Source organism: Perissodus microlepis, chromosome 6 (genome assembly GCF_051167445.1).
Source record: "Perissodus microlepis isolate ML-2025 ecotype Zambia chromosome 6, ASM5116744v1, whole genome shotgun sequence".
NCBI classification, from domain to species: domain Eukaryota; kingdom Metazoa; phylum Chordata; class Actinopteri; order Cichliformes; family Cichlidae; genus Perissodus; species Perissodus microlepis.
Window position 1 is genome coordinate 196,988 of NC_140466.1, and position 17,736 is coordinate 214,723.

At 48.2% G+C, this 17,736-nt stretch overlaps 1 protein-coding gene across 4 annotated transcripts; it reads right to left on the reverse strand.

Annotated features, from left to right (window-relative positions):
• Positions 1 to 9,843: 9,843 nt before the first annotated feature.
• soul4 (heme-binding protein soul4) lies at positions 9,844 to 16,959 on the reverse strand. 4 transcript variants are annotated; one of them, XM_084930139.1, is made up of 6 exons: positions 16,828 to 16,959; positions 13,494 to 13,702; positions 12,660 to 12,745; positions 12,447 to 12,588; positions 12,162 to 12,345; positions 9,844 to 10,817 (listed from the first exon to the last, which is right to left on the reverse strand). In XM_084930139.1, exons 2-6 carry the CDS (start codon positions 13,651 to 13,653, stop codon positions 10,643 to 10,645), a joined length of 747 nt encoding a protein of 248 aa, XP_084786265.1. In that variant the 5' UTR covers positions 13,654 to 13,702; positions 16,828 to 16,959; the 3' UTR covers positions 9,844 to 10,642. The 4 variants fall into 4 exon arrangements, with proteins under 4 accessions (XP_084786265.1, XP_084786264.1, XP_084786263.1 ...); XM_084930138.1 differs by lacking the exon at positions 16,828 to 16,959 and adding an exon at positions 16,383 to 16,807; XM_084930137.1 differs by lacking the exon at positions 16,828 to 16,959 and adding an exon at positions 15,798 to 15,976.
• Positions 16,960 to 17,736: the final 777 nt, after the last annotated feature.

Genomic DNA, 17,736 nt, shown 5'->3' on the forward strand with positions numbered 1-17,736 from the left:
CATGAGTCCCACTCACAGAGAGTTGGGGAATGGCTGCAATCACAGCATTGTAAGATGGTGACAGATGTACCCTTAGGCCCCCTCCTCAATTCAGAGATGGTCTTTCCCTTTTCACGTAAATGGCCTCCTTGACTCCGCCCTCAAACCAGTGCTCCTCCCTGTCCAGGATGTTACATCCTCATCATTGAAAGATGAGGATGTTCAGTGGGCTGGTTTCAGTCTTTGTGCAAATGTCCTGTTTATAAGATTGGGGAAACCTGCAGTCAGCTGAGACTGAAGAAGTCACCTGGATGATGATGAAACGTTTCTCCCACAAAATGCTACGTCAAGATGAACAGAATCAACTTTTGGAGATTTACTTACCTGGATATTGAGCATGCATCAAGACGTTTACAGACAGGGTTTTATGGGTAAAGAGGAATAGAGCAAAGCTGGTATAGAAGTCCCCTTACATGATGATAGCTCCAGTTTACACCACGAGGAACCAGAAGATTTTAGCCAGTAGCAAAGTTTATGGATGCGGGTCCTCTGCCTCTTTAACCACCTGAGTGACGTTCCTTCGCTTGCCTTTGATTGGGAAGATTTTCTCCCAGCTCCTCGTAGATCTTCAGGGTTCTCCTCTGGCTTTCTTGTGAGATTTGAGAGCTCCTCGTGGTTTTCCACCATCACGCCTGCTGCCAGCTTCATTCATTGATTATTATTCCACCTGTGATTAGAATACACTTTGAGTGCTCCTTGGCTGCAGTGTGTGGTGGTGTCTGCTGATGGGCGTGGCTTCATGGTGTGAAAGTCTGCTCTGACGTATTGATTATAAATGTGATTGATCTTTAAGGCCCGGCCTGTCAGACTCCGAGCAAAGGTAACTTTGAATGTCCTGACTCGTCATTATCAGTGGGCCGGGAGGAGAGCTGGCGTGTCTCCTTGGCGACCTGGTGACTGAGACCTCATGGGAAATCTCAGGTGACTGCAGCTCTCGTCCTCACAGAGTCAAAACGTGACGTGATGCAGAAAAAATGAAAACTTGTCCATTAAGGTGATCAATAATTCATCAGCGTCCCTGCTGGGCTCTGCTGTTTCCTGTAACACGACCCCGCCTCTCCCGCCTCCCACTGGAGCCCCCCCCACCTTGCTGTGACATCAGTGATTGGCTGTCACTGACTGTATGTAAGAGATGAACGCTGTCGCCATGACATCACTCTCGTCCAAATACGGCGAGAGTATTTGGACGAGAGTCGTGCCCTAACCTTAATCAGGATCAGAAACCTTTATCAAGCCCGGAGGAAATGATGTCGTTACAGTTCCTGTTGGAACAGTAACAAAGTCAAGAACACAAAGTAGCACAACGTGTAGCACATCGTGTTGTTCTGATTGCAGAGGCTGGAAACAGCAGGTGTGTCGTGGGTACAGCGATGGGCATGTTCAGTGTTTCCTCAAGTCACATGTGGTGAGGACATGAGACGAAGGCTGCTGGTTCAAATCCTGCAGATGTGTACCTGCTCAGAGGCTCCTGGGCAACAGCTCTCTGACAGAGCGAGAACACTCACTGATCAATACCTGCCATTTCCCACGATCCCCAGCTCCACCCAGCACTCTGTGTGAGTGTGTGGCTCATTAGCATTGTTAGCATCAGTCTTTCCCCCCACCTCCACTGGCCTGCTCCGCGCCATCAGAAGTTATTGATCGAGACGTCTTGAAGCTCCATCAGCTCGTATCGACTGACCGGACGAGCGCTGCCTGCCTCACCTTCAGGGGGGAGGGGGGAGTGTAAGAGTGGAGGGTTTGCTGGGGGATGTCACGTGGGAGGATTATTGTGAGCAGAAGTTTAATTAACACTCAGGTGGAGCAGCGGTGGCGGTGGTTCACTCTCTGAGGTGTGAATGTCATCGGTGAGGGGAAGTGCTGAAGCTGCGGCATGATGGAGGTCACGGGGAGGGGGTGTGATCGATCGGTATCAGCCCGTCCTCCGTCAGGTCCTCAGATCCTACAGTTCACTGTCACCTTCCACCCTGCAAACTGACAAAACCACGAGCAGAGAGGAGAGTCTGACTTCCTGCTTTTCTGTCACAATAAAAGTCTGTATTGATCGTCTTCATTCAAACTCAGTGTTTCAGTAGTTAATCCATACATCCAGTTCATGGTTGTGGGGTAGGGACAGCACCCTGCTCACGCTGTCATCAGAGGTGGGAAGTAACCAAGTACAAATACTTTGTTACTGTACTTAAGTAGAATTTTCAGACATCTGCACTTGAGTAGTTTTTTGTTTTTCTGACAGCATCTCTGACTTTCACTCCTTATGTTTGTAAACACATATCTGAACTTCCTCCTCCTGACGTTTTCAAAACCAGCTCATTACTTTTGGTTTAACATGTTTGAGGGGAATTCAATTTAAATTTTATTTATACAGCACCAAATCACAACAGTTGCCTCAAGGTAGACCTAAACCCCCCTATGAGCAGCACTTTGGCGACAGTGGGAAGGAAAAACTCCCTTTTAACAGGAGGAAACCTCCGGCAGAACCAGGCTCAGGGAGGGGCGGGGCCATCTGCTGCGACCGGTTAGGGTAATAATATTTACATTTTGTGTTATAAACCTAATATTTAATAATCCACATCTCACTGTTTTACTCTTTGGTTCAGATGTGGATACTGTATTGTTCTTTCTTTGTGATTGTTTATGTTTAACTTGTTTGTTGCTGGTTTTTAGTTTGTTCTTTGTCTGTTTGGGAGCTGACACAGTCTCTATGGAGATGGGTTTTTGGGGGGGAGCAGGAGGAGAGAAGCTGCAGAGAGGCGTGTAAGACTGCAACTCTGCTTCCTGGTCCCAACTCTGGATAGTCATATTTTGGGGGGTTTAATAAATTTGTCCATGTTTCTAGAAATGAGAGCTGCTCCATCCAAAGTGGGATGGATGCCGTCTCTCCTAACAAGACCAGGTTTCCTCCAGAAGGTTTGCCAATTATCTATGAAGCCCACATCGTTTCTGGGACACCACTCAGACAGCCAGCAGTGAGTCTGTCTGTCCTGGTCGTTGTGTCCTTGGGGAAGACACTTCACCTACCGCCTACTGGTGATGGCCAGAGGGGCCGATGGCGATATATGGCAGCCTCGCTTCTGTCAGTCTGCCCCAGGGCAGCTGTTGGGTCTGTGCTTCCACAGGCCCCGCTGGTTTAGAAACGTATTCTCGTTAACGACAAGCAAGAAACAAGACAATCAGCAATCGATCTATCACCCCGGTCAGTGTCTCAGAAAGCCGTCTGAATCCAACCGCAGAATGACCCCGGCTTAGGCCTCCGCTTGCCGCCTTTTATTGAAAACAGTTACAGTACACACAAGCAACCACCATTGTAAACCCCCCCTATGGTTACAAAAGACAAGGCACTATGTGTGTATGTGCGTGCACGTATAAGCACGTGTATGCGTGTGCAATAATGTGTATGTGTGTGTGACTTCCTGCTGATCACAGAAGGGTCATCTCCCCTCCTCCAGTATATGGCTCAACTTTAATGGTTCACCATATGCAAGCATAGGCGAGCCCCCAAATGGCAGGAGTGACCATTCCTCAGAAGATAAAGACGCCAGGATCTCACATGGAACGTGCCTGCAGTTAAACAGCTACAGCTAATCACTTCCCCCAGCATCATAGATGTGTAGGGGAGGAACAGAAGAACGTCTAACCATGCAGTTTAAGGCACGGTTTACAAATTTAAGTAACACAATGACAACATTTAACAATTTGACTCCAACAGCAGCTGTGGCTACAACTGTAGCTGCCTCCACCAGTGTGTGAATGTGAGAGTGAATGAATAGTGGAATTGTAAAGCGCTTTGAGGGCCTCGAAAAGCGCTATATAAATGCAATCCATTATTATTATTATTATTATTATTCGGCTAAACATGTCACTCCTGGTCTGACTGGGGAGGGACCAGAGAAAACTACAGAGTCCCACATTGTTTTGGCAAAGTTACACACGATTCAATATTGATTTTAGTGACCTCCGATTGGCGTAAACGGGTGTCATTACTGGAGCGGGCGACACTGAGGGAAATTTAAAACTGCTGGCTCAAGGTAAACGTAAATTCAGTAAAATCATAATTCACGTCGGCAATCATTGTCATGGTGATGCTGGGCGGGCACAGTGGACACTGAGTTTGTGAATGCGATCACTTGAGAACGAGGTGATGTAGGAGCTTCACATTGATACCACAGGTGTGTCTACTGGGGGGTGGAGGTGGGGGTGCACTGGCTGCCACCAGCATTTTTTTATTCTGGCTCAACACCGGAGAGAGTGCAGATGTTCATGTGGTCTTGGTATCTCTTCATCTAGCTAGCACTACAGAAGAGGAGCGAAGATGAAGGCAGCAACGCTCTTTGAGTGTCAGGTCATTTCAAACATTTCTTTGAAATCAACAAACATCAGCAAACACACAAACTGTTGTCTCACAGTGTGTAGCTGCTAAAGGTGCAGCTGCTGTATTTCACAGAGAGAGAAAAGACAGAGCTAACGTCGTCTGCTGCACTGTGATGGGTTTAAAGTAAAGAACAGTGTGACTGCTGCACAGTGGCTTCATGCTCACAGTTAGCTTACATCAAGCAGAGACTCGTTCACTGAACTTCACCTTCATACCAACTTTATACCGTCTAATATAAAGACAGCATAAACAGTGCTGTCAGTGTGGAGGAGAAATCAGCTCAGGAAACATTGCTCACATCTGGCTGGATCCAGGTGTGCACGTCCACAGACGGTACCTTTCCCTCTTACTTCAGTAAAGAAGTTGAATCAGTACTTCAACTTTTACCGCAGTATTTTCAACACTAGTAAGTGTACTTGTACTGCAGTACAGAATATCTGTACTTTTCCCACATCCAGCTGTCACATGGTGAGGAGGGGTCTACAGGTGAGCAGCCTATCGGCAGGCCAACAGATGATGTCATTAGTCAGTGTGGTGCTTTGTGCTGAAAACATCATTGTAATTGTTACATTAATGCTCTCTGTCTTCTCTTCAGTGCTGCTAATGACATTAATACTGCTCTGTTGGAAGTGTTTCCCTGTTTAAAGGGAGTTCTTCCTTCTCACTGTCACTGAGTCCTGCTCTCCGTCCAGCTGGTTGGTTTTCTGTCTGTAGCTGTGCAGTCGTTACAACACTGTGAGGACATTTTTGCTTTGGAATATTAGCTTTCTGTCTCTTTGCTGTTTCACGCTGCCTTACTCTGTGTTACTGTGGTTTTTGACTTCCTGTGAGTCTTTGTTTTTTGTGTGCACAGTGTGCAGGGACACCGCGATGCCTTGGCTGAGCTGTTGTTGTTCCTCGGATGCGTTTGGAGAGAGAGGAGCGTCCTCCACTCACAGCGGCGCGTCCATTTTAATGAGACGTTACATAAAGTCTCCATCTTTATTCTGATCAGCTGGAGGAAGGCTGTGAGGCTTTAATGAGGCAGGAGCGCTCTTTGTTCTCCATCATGAACATGTTTCAGCGTGCACACCCGTACGCCGTCTGCATGCTGAGCAGCTGTCGATGCTGTCGGGCCTGAACCTGAACGGCCAGCAGTGACATCAGTGTAGCCACTGTATTTCACTGAATTCAGAGTCTGCGGGTTCAGGCGGACGAATCCGGGCCTTTGCGTTGGTATCGGACCTGCAGACCGAGCCGGTCCGTCGGTCTGCTCATGCTCAGGAAGTGCCGTAATTAGCCAGTCTGAGCAGGTGCGCTCTCTTTGAAGGTGCGTCTTCTTTTATCTGAGCTTATCAGGTGATGCATGGTCCGAAGGGGCTGGACCAGCCAGAATCATGATCCCTGACTGAAGACACACACAACAGACACACACACACAACAGACACACACACAACTGTCCAAATGATGCCAAAATAATAAATGATGCCTCTGTAACGGGGGAAGGGGGAGTACTCGAGTACTTTTGTAAATTCATGTTTGTTTCCATAATCTAAACTATGCTCTTCATTTAAACCTTCGTTGTTCTGCAGAACGAACACCTGCTCACACCGCGCCGCTGCAGACGCAGGCTCAAACTGACGTGCTGCCATTTTCTTTATGGATGAATATTCTGAACGCCCCCGCTCCTGACGGCGTTTCGATGAAGATGAGCGAAGCTCAGTTTGGTGTCAAAGAGCTAATCGCTCAAATATCACTCAGATCAGCTGCTGCGGGTCGATGGGACGCACGCTCAGCCTGCGGGCACCGGAGCCCGGCCCACGCTTCCTCAGGTGATGCTTGTTGGTCATGTGACCATGAGGAGCCTGTTAGTTACAGCTCATCAGCGTCTTTGACCTCAGCTCAGTAACGAGACTCCATCTCCATCCTCAGCTGTCCCTGTTGCCGTGACAACACCCACGCGCCTTCATGTTCTCCTCATTAAGATCGGTTTGTTCTCCCGCTTTAATGAGGCCGGCTGAAACCGGTGCTCGGCTGTCGGCCTCATTAAACCTCAGCGGCGGCCCTCGGGGTGACCTGAGGCACCTCCACCCCCGTGCCGCTGCCTGCCGGGCTGCCATAATGCTGCCTCCTCCCCACCACCTCCACATAGAGCAAGGAGCCGAGTTCAGACTCCCTACAGGCAGATAACGATGTAAACCGCCTTAAACTGCAGGGTGACTGCACGCCTCTGGTCAGGAAGGAGGGGGCGGGGCCTTGTCCTCAGCTGCTGAGGACACAGTCGTGTGAGCAGCAGGAAGTGGGCCTGCGTGCGTTAGACTGTCCCTTTAATGTGATGAAACTCTGATGAAACGCAGAGAAAATCACGGAGCAGAAAGATTCAACGTGGCGGCGTTTAACCCTTTCACCTTGAGATGCTTGTTTCTGGTTTTAACGTCTTCGCCCGCTGAAAGAGGTCGTTTCACAAATCTGAAGTTCTTCGGTTCATATGTTCAGGCGTCAGCGCCGCAGTGAACACGAGGCCGTCAGTCAGCGCTTTGGTGCTGCTTCTGGTCACCTTTGACGCTTTGATTGGAGCGCTAAAGGTTGTTCCAGAGGTCACCGACATGTTTCATCACTTTTCAGGGTGACAAAGACGACCACTTTTCCTGATGCATCATGGGTAACTAAACCTGCACTTTGCTGGTTTAGGTTGTCCGCGGCAAGGAGATGGCAAGCGTAGCGTCACGCTGACGATCCTAGAACCGAAAAATGACCTTTGTTTTAATCTTTGACTAATAAACAACTGACCAATCAGAGCGAGGCATAGACTCTGGACGCCAGGGGATGAAAACACGTCGAGTGTCTGAACTCTTCGACAGGATGATGAAGATGAGCTCTGATGACACACGAACTGTCTGAGGTGACCTTCAGGTAGATCTTCCTCCGCAGCTGTCGCTTCATGTTTGTCTACCCGAGGCGCTCGGCAACGCCTCCACGCAGCGAGCGTCAGGCACTCCGACAAGCAGCAGCCAATAAAAACACAGCTCTAAACCCGCCACCTCAGACAAACAGACAGCTGACGCTCCGAAACGTGGAATCTGGGGTGAGGCCGACCAGACTGTTTATTTACAAGGAGTGACATCAGGAATTCAACCACATGTAATAAATGTGCAGGTCTGTAATCCCAAATCTCTGAGCAGCGCTGCGGTGAGGATGCGGAGCAGCTGACTCAGCATCAGCCGACCAATCAGCAGCCTCCGCAGCTGCTGATGAAACCTCGTAAGTGCAGCTCACCGACTGAAGGAATCACGTGACACTCCCCCCCACACACACACCTCCATCACCTGCTTGAACAGGAGCAGGTGGAGGCTGAACACGCTTTAGGCCCAGGATGAAGACGAGGACGAGGAGGAAGCTGAAGCGTTTCAGGAAGTGAGGTCACAGTGGGTCATTTGATCCCGGAGGTGAGCTGTGATGATGAAGGTACAGATGGAGCCGGTTTGAGTTTAAGGGAGTTTTCTGCAGCGTCTCCTCTGTGAGAGTGTCGACCTCAGCGCTGCCTGAATAATTGATCACGCCGCTCGGGCGGGCGGGGCACTGATGAAAATTTAAAGACTCTGTGCGCTTTGCTAACGGTGAAAAAGGTGGAGGCAGCGTTTTAAATGGACACTGACATTTCCTCTGAGTGTCCCGGGCTCAGGTCTGCGTCACATTTCTTCTGCTGACCTCTGACCCCTGCCTGCCTCGGAGGGGGCGGGGGGCGGCGGTCATTTGACCTCCATCTTAGACTGCAGACATCAAGGGTTCACGTTTAGATCAATTTCACTCTGTTTCACACAGACACACACAGCACAGGTAGGATCTGCCTGCACAGGCGGCTGCAGCTTCTCCAGCTCACGAACAAAGGCGACGATATCACAGCTACAAACATCACTACAACATTAGCAAAAAGCTAACGCTGTTTATGCTAAATCGCATCATTAAACAGCTTAATGTGAATATAAGTGTGCTGCTCTCAGCAGTCCCTGCGTCTGTGTCATCTGTGTGAAATTATTATGATACAAGCAGAAAATCTGTTCTTCACGTTCACACGCGTGTGATCGTCGCATGAAGATAAACGGCAGCTGGTTAAAGAGTTTACAGTGATGTAAATCTATGCTGCTGAGAACGACTCACTCACTTCCACCTTTTATTTCAATATTTCTGCAATGAATTAAAAAGTGTTACATCCTGTCATGTGACTCTTTCATATAGTGGACACAAACACAGAATGCAGTCATTTGACCACGACGTGTGAAAATGTGTATTAAAGCAGAGCGGTGGCATGTCGGCGGCTTACATCTCTGTAAGCTGGTCCTTGTCTGTGGTTGGTTGGAACTGAAGGTACAGTGTTGGAGGGTGTGGGCATCCGTACTCTTTCAGGGAGTCATGAAGAACGGCGGTGGTAATGTGATGATGCAGCATCTTTTTGGCGTGAATCGAAGCGTATTCTTAGGGACTGGAAACGACTCCATCAAACACACTCCACTAGAGCCCTGGTGCGCACCTTTGCTCAGGTGGGTGACGCACTGTCACCAAGCAACAATCCATCGTGATCTCCTCTTTAAACTGAGCGCGCAGTGATGAGGTAAGTCAAACCCAATAATCTGTGGCACCTTTCCAAAATGCAACAATATTGGAAACTGTAACTGGGGGGTGCACACACCTTGGACATTAATGGAAAACCAGTTGTTGTCATTCCTCAGCATCTGGGGTGGAGGCACGTTTTATGGGAATACAGGCTCCGTCCATGCAGCCTGTGACTCCTTCCCATATTCACATGGTGGGTTGCAGCATCTGGGAAGGTCACTGCCTTCTCAAAACTCAAGTGGCCTTGCATACTCTGGGAACGACTTTCCACACTGTTGTTCTCTGACCCCACATAAGTCCCCAATTTCTCAGTGAAAGTAAAGTTATGAGCACCTGCAGACTTACAGGAACGGGTCGCGTGCATTCAAGAACGACCTCAAAAACTGATGTCATCGAAAATCGCAGTGGGTCACTTCTGTCAACTTAACTGGCTTATTATCGAGTGACAACAGAGACGACCAAACAAATCTAACCTGCTGCTCAGGAGCTCCGCCTGACTCCAAACATCGGCAAAGCCAGCAGCAAGACTCCGCCTCTCAGCCCCTCCCACACCCCAAAAGCGACACAGGATTGAAACTAGAAAAAAAAGAAACTGTATATGTAAAAGAAGCTGGTGGAAATAAAGTTTATCCAAAAGAACAAACAGAGGAAAGCGTTTCACTCGGCATTGCCATCGTTCAAAGCATTTTTTCAGTATCAAAGTGAGCGTCGCTGTTGGACCCACACAGCGCCCCCTGCAGGCCAATGGGAAACTGAAACCATCGACGCGTAAGAAGCAGTGGCTTCATAAACGGAGGTGCCAGCGAGAACCAATCAGAGCTGCCGAGTCAGAGAACAAGTCAAACTTTTTTGAAATCAAACATTTTATTTCAAGATTTTTACACAAAGCAGGAAAAACAAAAACAACAACAACAACACACAAAATCTACACAACATTCAAAACCTTTGACATCACAGTCCTGCGAGGAACCACATGCGAGACGGCAGGATGTCTGAAGGAGTCATGTGACGTGTGATGTGCTTGAATGATTTAGAGGAATCATCTGAACGCACTGGTGATGTCAGCACATAAAAAACATACTGACCCGTGACCCCTCCCCCCTCTGGCGATGACATGTATGAGACCTTCGGGCTCGCCGCACTCAACCACATGTGTTAAGGTTTCAGGCTGCCGCTGATCATGTGATCAATACCTCAGTCTTTAGACAGGACCGGGGGGAGGGGTTCCTTTTCAGATGGCTTTTTCAGCTGATTGGTTGCTACAATCAGACTAAGTGCTGGAAGTGCTGGTACCGACACCATGTCACTTCCTGTTTTGCAGAAATTCAAAGAGATGCGAATGGACGCCATGGCAGCGGTCACGATTACATCACCGATGATGATTGCATTACTGGAAAAGATGTGGGCAGCGCCTCCTTTTTGTCTTTGTAAATAAATGTTACACGATGTAAGTAAACCAACAAACCAATCACAATCAGCCCTTATGGCATCATCACCTTGCTCCAGCCAATCAGAACAGACCTGTGAAGTGTGAGCTAATAGAAAGGGTGGGGCTTAGTGTCCTCATAACAGATGACTGCTCTGATGTTAGTTTGACAGGAAGCTGTGAGTGGACGTGCTGAAATAGAGCATGATGGGAGGAGCCTAAAGATCACGCCTGATGAACCAGAGCTCGTTCCGGCGTTGCGGCACACCCGGGTTCTCGTACACGGCCACGGCGTACCGATCGCTGTGCAGCTCATCAGTGGCGCCGAGAATCTCCCACAGCAGCAGGATCTGGCGGCCTACCGTCTCCTCCGTGGTCGTCCCGAAGAACGGCCTGCAGCCAATCAGAAAGCAGAGTCGTTAATTTGACGCAAAACCCGACGCACGCCCACCATCTGATGACTCAGGGCCTGTCTCAATATTCGTACTTGTGTGTTGTTGCACCGGTGATACGTCATCAGTCGGAGACCAAGTACCGTTCCAATTCAAAGTACGCATCAAGCCGAGGACGCGAAAAATTCCCGGATGTGTTCTCGCTCCGCCCGTTTTATCGAGCGTGCATCGGTGGTGACTTCTGTGTATTTGGTACAGCAAAATATCCCAGAATGCATTTCGTCCAAAACTCAAGCGCGCCTAAAAAGACCATCTCTTTCTGGGTCACAAAATAAACCAGAATGTAGCTGCTCGATTTATCAAGATATGCATTTGTCCAAACGCGCTCTGACATTTTCTGAGACGTCTGTGACCCGCCAGCTCCGTAGCAGGCCGGGGGGTCGAGGATCACTATAGCCGGCGAGAACAGCGGACTCCCGGCACATCGTTTTCAACCCCCCGCGGTCTTTCGCTACTCAGGTTAAACATGATATAGAAGTCTCTTAGATCACTTAAACATGCTATTGTTTGGCTTTTTTCAGTGTTTTATTTGTTCCTGAGTAAACCGGTTTGGCTGAGATTAAAGTTAAGCTGCATAACTGTGGGGCGACCGTGGCTCAGGGGGTTGGGAAGCGCATCTGTAACCGGAAGGTCGCCGGTTCGATCCCCGGGCTCTCTGTCCTGGTCGTTGTGTCCTTGGGCAAGACACTTTACCCTACCGCCTACTGGTGTTGGCCAGAGGGGCCGATGATATGGCAGCTTCTGTCAGTCTGCCCCAGGGCAGCTGTGGCTGTAGCTGCCTCCACCTGTGTGTGAATGTGAGAGTGAATGAATAGTGGAATTGTAAAGCGCTTTGGGTGCCTTGAAAAGCGCTATATAAATGCAATCCATTATTATTATATAACATATTACTCACAGTTAAATTAAGAGGGGACGGCAGTAAAAACGGTGACATCATCAAGTACGCTGGTGTTCCAATTGCACGAATCGTGAGTCCGTGCTCGAGTCCTGCTCGCGTTCTCAGCAAGTCTGGACTTGAGAATTGAGAATTGAGAAAGGGCTTCAGCATTCGAAACCCCCATCTGACGGGTCACTTCCTGTCACCTCTTCATGTCTGCTGATGGTTGAAGTATGACCACAACAGCCAATCAGTGCTGAGCTCGCTGCTGCACTTTAACCTCTGCAGCTTCAATCATTTAATTGTTATTGTTGTTATTATTATTGTCTGATGTCACATTTCCTGTTCAGGTTGTCTTCTGTGACCCCGCCCACATCACAAACCACAATGTGGCAATGATCTTCTCACCTGGTGACCACTCTGATTGGCTGTCTGTAGACGATGCTGATGTCAGGGTCGCAGGATTGCGGCGGGCTGTGCTGGAGCGCGGCGGGAAGGAAAAACGCCGTCTCCACATCCTTCTCAAATGTCTTGCCGTCCTTCGCCATACGGATGTAACTGATGATGGGTACGGTCATCCCCAGGTATCTACCTGTACATGAGCAACAACACAATCACGTGACCTGCAGGCATCGATCGCAGCTGAACGGTCCAGCAAGCGTGCGGTGTGGCGGGTGGTGGGCGTAGCCTGACCTGCAGAATTCTCCTTGCAGATGAAGCGCATCAGCTTCATGAATGCCATGGAGATGCTCTGCTCGTACAGGTCGTCTCCTCGTGTCACGGACGCCCAGTGACCCGCCGGGTACAGCCGCTCCTCGTACTGCACCTCTCCCATCTGTGGGTGGTACCACACGTCAGCACTGACGGAGAGGGGGCGGGGTTAGGTTTTAGGGTCAGGGCATTTACCTTCTCGTGGCTTGAGATGGGTGTGAAGGGGAGGGGCTCCCTCTGCTGGCTGTTGCGTGTCATTTCCTGTATGGGTCCTCTCATTTCTGGAAAACAGAACAGGAAGTTCTGTTTTCTGTGCAGTAATTGATTACACAGCAGTGAAGATTTCATCACAGCAGATGTCTTTCTGAAAGTGCGGTAACTGACTTTAAGGATGTAATCATTTAACCACCTTCTTCACTCACTGTGTTCACAGACCTCTCTGCACTGAATCATACCTGTTATTAACCTCTGTCTCTCCACAGCATGTCTTTATCCTGTCTTCCTTCTCTCACCCCAGCCAATCACAGCAGATGGCCCCGCCCCTCCCCGAGCCTGGTTCTGCTGGAGGTTTCTTGCTGTTAAAAGGGAGTTTTTCCTTCCCACTGTCGCCATAGTGCCTGGTCATAGGGGGTCATATGATTGTTGGGTTTTTCTCTGTGTGTATTATTGTAGGGTCTACCTGACAGTATAAAGCGCCTTGAGGCGACTGTTGTTGTGATTTGGCGCTGTGTAAATAAAACTGAATTGAAGTGAGACAGCAAGCAGCTGAGGAGAGGCGGCAGTGGCTACCACGAAGCCTCCACCATGGATCAGAGCACTACGGTGGGGCGGAGCCACTCAGACAGGTAAGTTTTCATTCTGAGTGGCTACACCCCTTTTTGGGGCGAAATATGACAGGTGAAAAAAAAACACCTGAACATCTCCATGCTGAGCATCAATCAGAGGCCTTGTACAGAAATAAGCACATAAACAATCAACCCCTGATCAATCAGTGCCTGCATCACACAGAAACTGGCCCCACCCCCTGACCTTGAGGAACTGACACCTGGTGTGTGCTGGCGACGGCCTGCCAGTGACTCATCAGGCGCTCCGACTCATCTTCATCCACTGGCTCGGGGTTGTCTGTGATGTCATCGTCCAGCTGCTCGTCATCCAATCCATCGAGATCCTCCAAAGAGATCAGTGCCATGACCTTCGACCTGCAGAAAATCCGCTGAGAGGAGGTGGGGATGCGACTCCTGCAGAAAGATGAGGAATTTGTCAGAAACATGTGACCCGGAAAAGCCTACTGCAGCCAATCAGAGCTAGCCATGATTGGCTCGTGTAATAACCATGTTGTGCACGCACTCAGAACACAATTATGCTATAACAGGAACCCTGTTTTAACCCTAAACCATAACCTTTAACCATAGCTGGACTGGCCATCGGCCCACCGGGCAAATGTCCGGTGGGCCGATGGGGTTTTTGTTTTGTTTTTTTGTTTTTTTCCCGGAACAGTATAAACACTGAAAGGTGGTGGATTGGCCAGATGCTGGGAGATGTGTAAAAATAACTCAGTTGTTTGGTGGTGGCTATTGCGGAGCTTCCACAGATTCAGTAACATTAGCAAGTGATGGAGGCCAGCAGATGCAACACGCTGGCAGGTGGATGACGGAAAGGCAGGAGGAGCAGAGACCCGAGGCGGTGAACTGAACTTCAGGTAAGAAGTTATGACCTGCAGTCTGTCTGGGTCAGATATGAACCAAGTTTAGGTGGAGTTTATTTTCGTTGTGCTGACTTTTCACAGTCAGTTACAATAACTCGTACTGCGTAGTTTCTATACAGCTGGGTGGGTGCTTTGATGTTACTGATGTTGAACTTGTTTTATCTTATTTTATTTATAAGGTTAATTATTAGTTTCCAACCGTCCCGTAAAAAACGGAATCGTCTGGTATTCAGAGAAAATATTACGCGTTTGGTATTGAGGTGAAAAGAAACACAGTTTGTCCCGGACTTCAGGTACAATGAAAAAGACACAAAGCTGGATTTATTCTGTGTTTACGCTGCACAGCTGCCTCTTCTTCTCTCATCCTCTCTCCTGTTTCTACTTCAATCATGAAACTGATCAATGATCAGCTGATCGGCTTTTCTCTCTTGTTTGTTTATCGCCCACTTTGCGCCAGAAAGAAGAAACCAGTCGATGTCGCGCTAAACAACAGCAGCACGTTTAAGCTTGATCAGCTGTTGTTAGAATTTATTTAATATTACTTTCTACTATCAGCTGATGTTTGCTGGAGCCACAGCTGTAAAGCTGCTGGTCATGATGTCGGTTTGGATATGTGGTGAGAGGGAAACATGAAGATGAACCCAGGAGATGTCCTTACTGAATCATCAGAGCTGAACAGGTGATGGAGAAACAGGTTTACCTTTTAGGTCACATGGATGAGTTGAAGTTATGAACTGTTTCTGAGAGACAAATAACACCAGGATCCTTTTCTAAGTAGCTGACAGCTGGTAACTGTGCAGGGGCGGGTCTAGCAAAGTGTTGCCAGGGGCCCAGGTAGAGCATTAACAGGGAGAGGGGGGCACAAAGACATACTTTTCTTTCTTATTCTCATTTAAAATGTCTCACTTTTAACAAATAATTATCTGAGTCTTACAACAAACGTTTTCATCTGATGTAAAATGTATAGAAATCCATTATTGTACATAGTAATTTTTTTGAGGGTCCCATCATAATTTCTTCAGAAGTAGCTAAGTACTGTATATGATGCCAGCATTTTCCCACATTTTCTAGATACTGTAGCAGCACTGTGTGTAAAATGCCATCAAAAAGTCAGTTTTATTCTTTCTCACCTGTCTTTCTGTCTCCTTTCACTTTTTAAAGGTTGCCATGTTAGAAAAAATATTTTGCCCTGCCATGCTGTTTATTGATGTGGCAAATGAATGGTTTATGAAAATATATCTAAATCTGTCATCAGTAATCAGTAATGATCATGTCTCACCTCTAGTCTTCTCTGTCTTAATTTCAGGTTTTCACCATGTGTTGTAGATAGTTCAGGAGGTTAACTCGACCAACAGTCTACTTTCGGGTACTGTTTAGAATACCAGAATAGGGAGGATGGTGCAGGTTTAAGTTTATTAGACTGATACATATGTACCAACAAGACAGTGTACATCACTGTGACAACAGCGTTTGTTTTCATTCAAAGGCTTCATGGTTTTTCCTATAATACCTGGTGGGCCGGTCTCTAGTCAAAATGCCCGGGACGATTTTTTGTCCCAGTCCAGCCCTGCCTTTAACCTAAACTCTTTCGGGTGAAGTACCCATCCTTCACATCATTGTGGCCTGACCTGAGGCGGAGCCAGGCTGCAGCGGAGGCGGAGCTCCCGGTTGACTGGTTAGAGTTGTTTACATATTCCACACTCCGGGTACCACATGTTGCATCGTCTGTAAACCCTGTCTGTAAACGTCTTGATGCGTGCTCAGTCATCCAGGTAAGTAAATCTCCAAAGGTTGATTCTGTTCATCTGGACGTTTTCAGTGGGAGAAACGTTTCGTCACTCATCAGGTGACGTCTTCAGTCTCAGCTGACTGCAGGTTTCCCAACCTTATCAACAGTACATTTGCATAATGACTGAAACCAGCCCCCTGAGGAACAATGGGCTGGGAGGTCAGTTCCTTAGTCTTAATTATGCAAATTCCCATGGCCACTGATCAATGGCCATGAATACCACTCACAGAGAGTTGGGGAATGGCTGCAATCACAGTATTGTAAGATGGTGACAGATGTACCCTTAGGCCCCCTCCTCAATTCAGAGATGGTCTTTCCCAAAGAGGCCATTTACGTGGAAAGGGAAAGACCATCTCTGAATTATGCAAATGTACTGTTTATAAGATTGGGGAAACCTGCAGTCAGCTGAGACTGAAGAAGTCACCTGATGAGTGACGAAACGTTTCTCCCACTGAAAACGTCCAGATGAACAGAATCAACCTTTGGACACATGTTGGATCCACAGATTCGTCTTTTTCGCCGAGCGGCCCTCTCTGTCAGTCAGTGTGTCCGTCATGCAGTAAGATTAAAGACCTGCCAAAAAGAGCTCTACGTCTCCAGCTCGTACGTTAAATTATTTTAATTCAGAACAACAACCTCAGACTTCCTTCCGCCTGGTCTCCCCGTCATCCTTACCGCGGATCCAACAGGTGAACACGGAGATCTAAACAACTGTAACACTGGCCCGGGTGCCGTTAGCACGGTGCTAAGGCTAGCGCGGAGCCACTCTTAGCACAGCTAGTTCAATTAGCAAAAGCTAAGCGCGATAATCAGCTCCCAGTCAGAGGGATTAGCTCGATCCGGTTCGTATTACCAGGTTCTGCACTCACCTGTCCGCCAGGTGAGACCACAGATATCGACGCGTCTGTGAAACAGAACAACAAACCGTTTCTTCTTTTCCGCTTTCGGCAGCCTAGCTGCTTCACGACGACGGCACCGGAAATACGTCACCGTCACACTAGGACCGACTACAAAAGAAGAAGAAAACTCCTGATTAGCCAATCAGAGAGCAGCGCAGTGAACGGTACGTTTGATACTGCAGCTGCATCGTCATCAATGATTCATGTGAATACACCTGATCAGGTGTTCTGTCCTGCTGCTGTAAATAGAAGTTAATAGTTTTATGCTCTACAGCAGCGGTCCCCTTTTCTGCGCAATGGGCCGGTTTATGTCCGACAATATTTTCACAAACCGGCCTTTAAGGTATGGCGGATAAATACAACCAAATAAAACCAGCACCGGTACCAACAAATCAAGTTAACGATAAATTTAAAAAAAAAAAAAAAAAGATTAGCCTGAAAACCAATAAAAACCCTGAAAACCACAGATTTCACACCCAGGCCTCAACTCTTGCGTCCCAGTGCCAAACGACTCACATACGGTCCGTGGCCGTGGTTGGGGACCACTACTCTACAGTTGTGACAGTCAGGTAACACCTGTCCACTGTACAAGTGATCAGACACATGTTACTAAAGCACAAGGTCAGAAAGAGAACACCCAAATACTGCAGCATTTATTTGTGGTTGCTGCACACAGCAAATACACTCAGGTTTCCTCACATGTACACAGGCTGTGGTGGGAGTGGTAATAACACAGGTGTGTTCAGCAGCATCGATCTTGTGTGGGCGTTGCTCCGCACTGTGGCTGTAACACTCTCTGCTGAAGGAGCGCTCGTCTGGTTCACCTCCAAAGACAAACCTGAGGTTACCTCGAGGGGTGGAGCCAGCCTGACATAGCAG

Excerpts from the sequence above, each read along its gene's own strand:
- soul4 (XM_084930137.1), bottom strand. The coding sequence starts at position 15,937 with ATGACTGAGCACGCATCAAGACGTTTACAGACAGGGTTTACAGACGAT. Across the intron at positions 12,746-13,493 it reads CCAGGTGTCAGTTCCTCAAG|AAATGAGAGGACCCATACAG; the intron begins GTCAGGGGGTGG and ends TCTGTTTTCCAG. Across the intron at positions 10,818-12,161 it reads CCAATCAGAGTGGTCACCAG|GCCGTTCTTCGGGACGACCA; the intron begins GTGAGAAGATCA and ends GATTGGCTGCAG.